Source organism: Thermobia domestica, chromosome 13, assembly GCF_964235325.1.
Source record: "Thermobia domestica chromosome 13, izTheDome1.hap1.1, whole genome shotgun sequence".
Lineage (NCBI taxonomy): Eukaryota > Metazoa > Arthropoda > Insecta > Zygentoma > Lepismatidae > Thermobia > Thermobia domestica.
The window spans coordinates 137,499,723-137,511,005 of record NC_137466.1 but is presented as its reverse complement, the minus strand read 5'-3'; the positions used below and the strand labels follow the sequence as shown (position 1 = coordinate 137,511,005).

General features: G+C 33.3%; 1 protein-coding gene across 1 annotated transcript in view; it reads left to right on the top strand.

Annotated features, from left to right (window-relative positions):
* The first annotated feature begins 565 nt into the window (after positions 1-565).
* The window catches only part of LOC145667769 (uncharacterized), a 78,684-nt gene continuing 67,966 nt past the window's right edge, over positions 566-11,283 (top strand). The window contains exons 1-2 of the mRNA XM_081735209.1: positions 566-733; positions 8,980-9,989. Coding sequence (XP_081591335.1) covers positions 9,041-9,989 — 949 coding nt within the window. The 5' untranslated portion in view covers positions 566-733; positions 8,980-9,040. The remainder of the gene's footprint in view (positions 734-8,979; positions 9,990-11,283) is intronic.

Genomic DNA, 11,283 nt, shown 5'->3' with positions numbered 1-11,283 from the left:
TTTCACATTAAGGTGTTAACCTTGTCTCAAATAGCATCAATACTGGAAAACGAGTTTAATCAATTAATTTATTGACCATTTATCTTGTGTAATTTCTTGTTTTCCATTAATGAGGTAGAAAATATTAGTTTGTATTATTATTTTCCTACTGTATAGTAAATTACCGTTATATTTAAATGCAAAAAAATGTCAATTTTAACTAATTATTGAGTTTTAAACAGATGTCTGTAAGCTGAAAAATGACAAGAACACCGATAAATCATTTATTAATAAAAATATACAAAAAAAGTTACTTACAGGACTTCAAAGAATTTCTTATCTTTTACGCCGTTAGTTGTTAACGTCATTTTCAAAGATTTAAGATATCTCATTTATCGTCTGTAGAACACGTGCTTGAAAACTAAAGTTTTGAATGTCGTTTTATCTTTTCTTATGTAAAATCGCCGAGAGAAAAGAATGTAATAAACCCAGCTCATTAAATTTTATAGTATAATCTACAAAGATATCAAGAACAGGGTCAAAGGGGAAAATATCAAAATACTGGCTTCAGACAGATTTTGACTCGAGCCAAACACACGGTAGATAAGATATAGAATGTGTTTATACAACATTAGTAGAATATTTGTTGTTCTGTAGGATGTAGATTTCTTGGTAAGATACTTGTGCTACTTGTCCGATGCTGAGAATGCTACAGAAAGACAACATCTATAAGCTTTTACCAAAATAAACAATAGTGAGTATATAAATATTAGTAAAACAATAGAGTCCTTAGTTTATGTATATTAAGCATGATAAAATTCAGGGTTATTTATGTTGTGCATTGAAAATTAAGTTAATACTTCTAGCAGTACTTTTGATATAGTATTATTTGTTAGAGTAAGTAATACATTTAACAGTGAAATACTTGTATAGGTTTATAGAATTTTTGTAGACTAAAGCGTTAATTTCCTTAAAATGAATAACTTATAAATGAAAAATATCTCATAGCTGAGGCATCATTGTAGGCTGCTGGGAAAGGGTTTTATGAGTCTGAAATATGCAGTACATAGCCTATATAAACGTTTTAATCCTAACATACTATATCCAAATGAAAACGTGAAACTATTTATATCAGATATTCTTCAACGCATTCTCCATTTAATCAACGCATCTGATATGACACAACTGTTTCATAGACACGTAAAAATAAATTATAATCTGAGCATAAACAGAAATGAATTCAACTATTGCACTTGCAACATTTGTGAGCATGTTTTATTTTATACAATATACAAGCGCTATACCTCGTTCATTAATAATTTTCATTATTGAAGAATATGCATCTTTTGTTATGATATTTTTACATGACTCAACTTTTCATAGACACGTGAAAATAATGTTAAATTAAAATGTCGCAGATAGAAATGAGTTCAATCATGGCACTTACAACATTTGTGAGTGTGTAATAGGATATACAAGTGTCTTAACTCTTTCATTATATGTTATTGGAGAAATATACTTCCTTAGTTCAGATATTTTCGCATATTAGGTATTAGTTTTTATTCAGATGAACTGGGTGACAAGAAAATCATAACTAAATGGTTTATTTAATTAATCATAAGATTTCACATAGGAAATTGTATCCTATCGGCGGTTCAAATTCTCTTCCTGTTTTTTTTTTCTCAGCAGTTGCAGCGTTTAGACAGCGCAGGAAATAATAATAATAATAATAATGATAATAATAATAATAATAATAATAATAATAATAATTATTATTATTATTATTATTATTATTATTATTATTATTATTATTATTATTATTATTATTATAGATTATGTATTTACTATTTTGCATGAACTGGAATAATAACTAGTTTTGGAATTCACAAATAAGTATGATGATGCAATCCAAAACTAGCCTTGTCGCTCTAAAGATTGTCTAAGGTGGTAGCTAGTTTTGAGTGTGTCCATGCACAGTAAAAATGGTTGTGTTAATTCAACTCAATTTTAACACAGGGCAGTGGTTCCAGCGTGACTACCACTATATGGTGTTAGTTCAATACAGACCCCGCGGTATTGATGTTTATCAGAGGAGTGTGTTACGTCTTTAACACACAACCGGTACTGAGCGGTGTTAAATTCAGATCTATGTTAGTATTTTCGGTTTTGATTCGACACTATGTTAGGGTCGGTAGTGTGGAGAAAAGTGTTGAGTGTTACTTTGGCGGTATTGCACTAACACGAAGAAAGTAACACAGTGTGTAGTGTCTTAATTATTTTCTGTTAATATTACACAATGTCAAGTATCAATATAACATAGTCCCTGTATTACTTCAACAGCATTTTCTTATTTCAACACACAATCTATGTCATAATTCAAGGTCAAAGCCGTGTAAGTAACACCGTTTTGGTGTTAATTCAACATTTCCTGTGTTAAAATTCAAAATCAGACCACCAGATTAACACCGTTTTTGATGTTAGTTCGACTCCGCTTCCGTGTTACTACGACACCTATTTCGGTATTGAAATAACTCAGTGTATGGTGTTGATGTAACCATTTTTGTGTGTTAGAAAACCATGTGGTGTGCGTGCTTACGCTTACCGAAGATTCTAATTTTAAAATAAGAATAGTAAACTACAGAGCACTTTATATAGAAAACCTTCATAACAATTTTTATCGTACACCCCAACATTTATTGTTAAGTATTTCCTGATGGTGCGAAACAAAACCTTCACCAAGAATAATAGGAAACTCTTAGCTATATCCTTATAATATGTTTGCCTCTTAATCGTGATTCTACTTGTTTTCCGCCATTTTAGAAGCACAGTCCCTGGTGTTGACTGGTAAGCTCTAGTGCAGTGTAGAAGTGACACAGTAATATGATGTTGTTTCTCGCTGTTGACATATTTCTTCAGAAACATTATGTAAAACAATTGAAAACACAAGCGCGGTTTGCATGTTGAAATTTTGCGTATACCTGGATTTGTTTAAGTATTTCTTTCTACTGTGTTTTTCTGTAGCTTCAATTCAAAAGCCTTTATAATTAAATGCCCAACATATTTGGCAATCATGCAGAAAACAACACCGAAGATTCTACACTTGTGTTAAGTTAACATACAGGTTGTGTGTCATTTCAACTACCAGCATTTAACACACACAACTCCAAATGGAGAGTGAGTTGTTCTAACGATCTGTTTGTGTTATATTTTAACACAATCGTGTTAACACATAAACATGTCGTTGAAATAACACAATGATTTTTTTTTACAATGTGTGGAAATTTTTATTAAGTGCTGTATGTATTCTTAATATTGTCAATAGAAAGGAAACTGAAGTTAATGAAGTGAACCCTTATATTTATGACAATACGACATTAAGGTGGATCATTAGGTGTTTTCCGTGCTATGCTAAACGCTGTTTGAACAGTGCGGCATTGCTAGGTAGTGCTGAGAGTTTACTTATGCCAGATAGTAAAGGAAGTAATCATGGAACTCTGCTTGGATATTTACTAGAGAAGTTAATTTTCGACTCTTACCGCAATTCACAGCTGTTCCGCTTCTCGAACTCCAACGCTAGAATTCAGGAATTAAACGTACAAATTTGGCAACAACGCATTATGATGTTCTGCGCAAGTTTCTTCTTAAAATCTATTTCCTTTAATGTAAATTAATATTTAAATAAAATGTGAAACATGCCACGAAAAATGGTCAAACAATATGTCTATTTCGTAATAAGATCGTTACTTTTAAGGTACTTTACACATTTAAATAAACATTTCATAAAATTGAGCACTTCTAGTAAGATCTAGTAGCAAGCGCCATCTTGTGTGCTTATTTTGAAATGAAACAAATATTTTCTTTTATTTGTTACCTTTTTCAATATCAGAAGACACAACCAAATGAACCAGTGTCTTGTGTTGTAGCTGAAACATAACTTTATCTTATAGTACAATATTTATAATATGTAACGTTTCATTGCGCAGTAGTTAAGAGAATGAGCTAAAATATGTACTGACTTTCAGATGGTGATCCAACTTAACTTAACTTTATACAACGCTTATTTTCCAATTCAAATTTTAGCCGAATGCTGTACATATTTACTTTTAAAAGTTCCTAGTTGAGGACTCCTTTTCTTTTGCCATTTTAACAGAAAAGAGGAGCCTACAGCAAAAAATAATATTTCTGCACTAGTGTTGTCCACGAGATGAGAAATTTCTCGTGTTACCTCGTCTCTCGTGTCGAAAATGAGACTAGAGTCGATACGAGAAGTACCGTTTTAAATTCAAGACGAGACGAGACGAAAAATTGCATGAGTCTATTGAGCAACGTTAGTACACCCAAATATTAGACGTCAAATACTGTTTTGTGTTACATGATTCATAGTATAAAACCAATGAATTGATAAAGTGATTATACAGTACAAATATAATGAAGAGCATTTATCAACCTTTAAAGATACGCAAGTCATTACACAATATACTCTATAACTCCAATAATGAATGTGGTTTAAATGTTATTATATCACATCAATCATGGACCTCTCGTGATGCGGAAGGATTATGCATGAAATTAATAGAAAAGCAGAGCATTACTTTTGTACATAATTTCACAAAAAGAGACGATAAAGAAATTTGGGATAACACGAAGAAAGCATTTCAAGAATCTAGACGAGACAACAATATACTTCTACAAAATTTACGACACGAGGTCTCGTTGGTGACATTATTCTGAGCCAATTCTATGAAACAATTATGAGCATTTGTCATTTATAAGCTTCTTTCTAAAACTTAAACCAATTATGAAAAGGTAGGAATACAGAAAAGCGGGTATTTCTAAAAGGCACTTGTGTTTGCTAGTGAAGTATTTAGTTGCTGAAAAGTAAGGGATGTTGTATCTTGAAAGTCCATTGAACCGTTTTAATTTCAAATGTTTTTCATAAAACGTTGAAGTCTTGTCTCATCATTTCTGTTTCATCTGCATTAATAAAGTGTGTAGTTAGTAGTGAATTTGTTTATGTTATTGAGAACCACAAAGGCATCTAATAGGAAAAGTAGGATTTACGAGAAGATATTTGTTACTTTACTTTTCATCACTGAGGTGGAATATTTACAAAAGTGTGAACATGGGAATCCAATAGACCCCACGCATTATTCGCTTGCAAACACTTAGAAAAATTTAAAGCTTATTTATTCGATGTAAAACGTTTGATGAGGAACTAATCACTAAAACTTTTTGGAGTTTAAGGATTTCTTGCACATTGAAGTTATAACATAAAAGCAGTAGTGAAGTTATAATGACAATATGTATAGGTGTTTGGCAATCACAAAATAGAACCGATGATAGTAAGACACACGTATGTGTGATATTGCTGTTTCCATCCTGAAACACAAAACCTTCGTAATGAACATGAAATCATAATATAAACGCTTCTCAAAATAATATTGAATTATCAACCGTAATATAGACAACATTCAATAGTCCTCCAATAGAATGGCTGACAATATTCTGTCACTGCTGAAATACACATCTTTTCCACAGTGATGACAGTTGATAGAACTTTGCCATATTTTTTGTAGGACAGATGATGTATCTTCTCTTAACACACTTGTTCTACACTTGTTCCTGTAGAATAGTAATCTTCTCAGATCCAGATGAAAAATTAGCATCACTTTCTTTGTCCAAAACATCATCCATTAACTTTCCTAGAGCTTTTTCATCCAAGAACTGATCCTCAGGTAGCCAACTAATAACATGTACGCAGCAGTGATGCAATAGGTCATGAAGTTCTTGATCCGTAAGTCGGAAGACCCAGAGGCAGACTCATGACTCACCAGACTCGATTACTCATACAGTCTCATGATCCAGAATGACCCGGTTTGATCCGATGACTCGGACAGACCTATGACCCGGAATGATCAGATCTTGACCCGGATATACCCATGGCTCGGAATAACCACGTCTGATCCAGATAGACCTATAACCCGGAGTGACCCGGCGGAAGACCTGGTGATCCAGAAAGACCAAGAGATGACGAAACATCCTTATATTCGTGGGGAGTATAGATGAGACTGCTAACGTCATTCTAACGAACATCAGTTACTCCTCCTCTTCCTCAGTTTTCTCATCAAATTTATAATTTTATTCATTGCATGTTGTGTACATATCTGTGTGTGTTAAAGTATTGTGCTCACAGATAACATCAGACTATACGTGAGATCACAGGAAAGAGAAGTTGTATGTTTTTTCCTTCTTCCTTGTGAAGGATCGTCAAAGTTCAATCGAGCAAAATCTGTAAAACTTGTTAGAATATGAAAGATGTTACTGAGCCCAAAACTGTTTTGTCAAGTCTTTCTTTATAGCCTGTGTTCAAAAATCATTGTATTATTTTTCAGTATGGGAAGACGAATAAACAGGATATTATATTTTTTTTGGCAACGTGCAACGTAGTCCCTAACGCTTTACTTTTTGGTGTGAGCAGTCTCTGGTTCGATTCCCGGCGGGACACTCGCTTGAAAAAATGTAAAAGCTTTTTTTAGGCCAGCCATCCTGGGTGAAGATTTCTTACGTTTCATTTACAGTAGGGAAACGTCCGGATGATACCTATCATAATGATCCCAAGTCATTTTCTTCCTTCCCCATTCCTTTCTTCCTCACCAATTTCCAAGGTAGTGTGATTGCTGAGGAACGTCATCTCTAATATATAACAGGTTAACATAGTCATAGATGCGGAAAGCCTAGAAATCTAATTTCTAATCCTAATCCTAATGAAATTATATTTGAAATATTCAAGACATGGTATCTTGATCAGGAAATATCAAAAAGAGGATCAAACAAATTAACTTACTATACTACTAGTACTATATTAATTATTAATATACGATATAGAATAATGCAGTGATGCTGGATAGTTAATAAGGCAGAAATACTTAAAATATATAAGCTACGGATCTCCAGCACCCTATGTTAACAATTAAGGGTTAAACATCAACCACATATCACATTAAGAGAGAACCGTTCTGTCAAGATCATCACAGGTATTCTGTCATTGACAGGTCACTTGCTGCAGCTAAGAAGCTTCCATGCTCCACGATCTTCCGCTAATCTCTCCGTCTTCTCGTACGATTTTTTCTTTTTAATATCGCCTATTAATTGTAGTCTTCTTCGCCTTTTCCCTCTCTTTTTTGCCACCATACCCTCTGAAACGTCTGTCACTATACAGTTCCTTCTTAGCCAATGTCCCAACTAGTTTATCTTCCTCTTCTTAATAATCTAATTTTTTTCTTCTCACCGTTTCTAACGCCCTCTTATTCGTTTTCTGCTCGACCCAGTTAATTCTCTCCATTCTTCTCCACACCCACACTTCGAAAGCTTCCAGTCGTTTTTCATCATTGTTGCGTAATGTACATGTTTCTGATCCATACAGCATAATACTCCACACGAAGCAATTTATGAATCTTTTCCTCAACTCTGATTACACAAAATAATATTTTCTTCCTCCTAAAGGCTTATTTTGCTATTCGTATCCTTGCTTTTATTTCACGTTTACACTTCATATTATCACTAATAATACTGCCTCCCGGTATCGAAAACCAGTCACCTGTTTTATTTTCTCCGTTCCTAGTTCTATGTTTGACACCGATCACTTCGTTCCAACATCATGACTTTTGTCTTTCTAACATTTATTTTTATCCCATATTCTTCACAACCCTTTCTCAAGTTTTCTAACATTTTATTGATTATCTCTTCAGATTCTGCAACAAGCCCCATATCATCTGCAAACCGTATACACCTAATTATTGTACATCCTACTCAATGCCGCCTTTATTTTGTAGGCTCTTTTTCACTATCTCTTCTAGATAGATATTAAATAATGTAGGCGAGAGACAGTATCCCTATCGAACTCCTCTTTCAATTGCACTCCCCTCTGTCATTTTCTCTCTTACTAACACCTATTTGTTGGTTTATATATAAGATTCTTATGAGTCTTCGATCTTTCCATTCCATTCTTTAGAACTTCCAACAACAATTCCCAATTTTCGAGGTCAAAAGCATTTTCTAGATCATTAAATACCACATACAACTGTTTCGTTTTTTTCTACACACCTTTCATCGATCACTCTTAATAATCCAACTGCATCTCTTGTGCCCTTACCTCTCTGAACACGAACTGTTCCTTCCTCGGCGTTTTCATTTTATAACAGCTTAATTCATGTTTGTAACTATTCCTATTATTTGATGTTTATCTATAATATTGAAATATGGATTAGGAGTACCTTTAGAATTTTATCTTAAAATTTTGGCGATGACTTACAGCTATTCAACATTAGACCTCAACTGTGCTTTATTGACGTACATATATATCTTTGTAGCTGTTTCCGAAGTAACAAAATTGCATGTGGATGATCTGCCTTTGGAATGTTCCGAATTTTCTTTCAAAAGTTTGTGTACATACACATATACGCGTGTCTGCAATTCTCATGGTTTCAAAGTTGAAGACATTCCGAACGAAGAAATGAAAATGGATCCCATGTGAAAAATTATTCACCCAAATAGTGTATCATATGAGAGGCAAAACGAAGCGAATCTCCCATCTAGTTGAATGTATGGTATAGTGTATATCACTAAAGTTGTTGAATGTCTTTAAACTCACTCCTAATTATGCAGCTGTTTTTCTATTAGGTTTTAGGACTCTTATAGATTCATATAAAATAATTCTATGCTAGCTGCAAATCTATCAGCACGTGTAAAATCAGTAACAGTCTTAGCTTCTCTAAAGTTCACTGCCAATGCATCTTAGAATACTACAGCAAAACAATATTATTTCTATTTCTATCATGGCAATATTACCTACAACGTATCTATATCTTTCAATTATTTTTAAGTACATTTTTTACTTTATATAAATAATGTCTTAACATTTTGGTAACATTTACATGTTCAATCTTTTTTTTATATACTAAAAGTGAACTAATGAAATTATTTTGTGAAATTAACTTTCAGAACTTCGGTGAGCATATACAATATTAGAAGGTGAATGTAATTTAAACTACAAAATTCAGTAATGAACTTCTCATTAGAATGGATTGTCACCGCCATAGCCATTGTTGTGGGCCTAATAGGATTTATCTATATGTACCTCATCTCCAAATACAGCTACTGGGAAAAGAGAGATGTCCGGTTCATTAAACCTCATCTATTTTTCGGAAATCTGAAAGAGTCAATCCGGAGGACAAAAGTCGAAGCATTTATCTATCAAGAATTCTATAATGAACTGAAAGGGGAACGATTCGGAGGAATATTTGAACTGTTTAACCCATCAGTAATTGTGAGGGATCCAGAACTGATCAAATCAATTCTAATCAAAGACTTTGATCACTTTCGGGACAGAAATTTTGATATAGATGAAAATATTGATCCTATAGAAGGCAGAAACTTATTCGTTGTCCGAGGTGATAAATGGAAGCATTTGCGGACAAAGCTTTCACCAACATTTACTTCGGGTAGAATGAAACAAATGTTTCCTTTGGTGGTAGAATGTGCTGATGTACTAAGCAGTTATCTTGAAAAATCTGCCACAAAGAAGGAAATACTTGAATTTAAAGAGATTATAGCAAGATTTTCAACTGATGTCATAGCCTCTTGTGCTTTTGGCATACAATTAAATACCCTAAATGATCCTAATTCAGAATTTCGGAAAATGGGCCTTAAGATATTAAATGCTTCTGGATTCTTTCGCATATTACGACTGACTGTGGTTTTATTTATACCCAAACTGGCCAAGGCTTTAAAAATTCCGATTACGGAACCTGACGTTGAAAAATGGTTGAAGTCTTTAGTTAAAGATACGTTTGAATATAGGGAGAAGAATAATATTAAAAGAAATGATTTTATGGATTTGTTACTTCAGTTGAAAAATAAGGGTCGTCTGGAAGATGATAGTCGAAATGGAGAAATGAACGAGAAAAACATGACTGACTGTGTAACATCTAAAAATGACAGCAAGACGGAAGGTAAGATGTATTATTTATTTATTTATTATTTAATATTTTCTTTAATTGATACAACACATTTTATTAATGTAATAACTTAAAGGAAGTTGTGACTTAATTCTCGCCAATGATCTTTTTACTTTCTTTCTTGGTTATGTTTCAAAAAGTATAACACATCTGAACTATCACCTTTTATCGTTACGAATAATCAACAACATCAGATTACAAACACTTCCCTAGTAGCAAGAACCCTAAAGTTATCACTTTGAGAAAATAAATTTTTCTTAACAATTTATGTAAAAATGTGTACTTTTAAGGTATTATTTTAAATAATTCTAACAAAATATATTCGCAAAGTATACCCTCGGAATTCGTGTAAAATTGATTAAAATGAGAAGTTCTCCGCGGCCCAATGTGTATTGTACTAATTTTAACGGATCATACCGGTAATTGGCATATGTATGGGCCATCATGTGCCCGGTACTCAATCATACACTACTATAACTCTCGGACACAAAATTGTTTTTAGATTCTTTATCTGTAACTGGACATGAATGTGGGCATAAGGAAAACAAATTGGATCAAGTACTGCTTCTCTGACACGTTACCCATCCCATTCGCCATCTTAGATGCGCCATATTAGATTCAACTTTCCTTCCTTCAAATAGGAATAGGTGTAAGTGATACATCAAACTCATGCACAATTTTCTCGGAAATTCACTGGCGTAATGAATTTTAACGTAGTTTGTACCCTTTGGAAGGTATTGCATGTAAAAACCCGCCAGGCACTTCTCTAATAGACATTGCAGAGTAATACTAGTTTCGCTTACGTTTTCAAGATTGACAAATCAAAGCAATTTCTAACTGGAAAAATACTGTAGTTATAAACAAACTCTTTACAACATTGGTGTCATAATCTTATTACATTTCTGTGAGTGATTATTATGACTCCTATGTTATACTATAACAAGGAAGTATTGTTTTAAGGTCAAAATACCTAATGTAAATCCAGATAGACCAGATTTGGGTGAAGACCTACCATTCCCGTATTGACGTCTGTGTGTCTGTATGTATGCACGTTCAGAGAATATTTTGTCAACAATAAATCACGTAAAAGATTACATATACAAACGGGACCCTGCACAGCTTTCTATTTGGTTCAATATCCGTAAAGTGCCTGACATTTAACATGCAATATCTTGCAAACGGTACAAGCTACGGGAAAACTCACTATACCAATGAATTTCCGAAAATTTTTTACATGAATAGGTATCACTTGCACCTATTCCCATTTGAAAAACTGAAAGTTGAATCG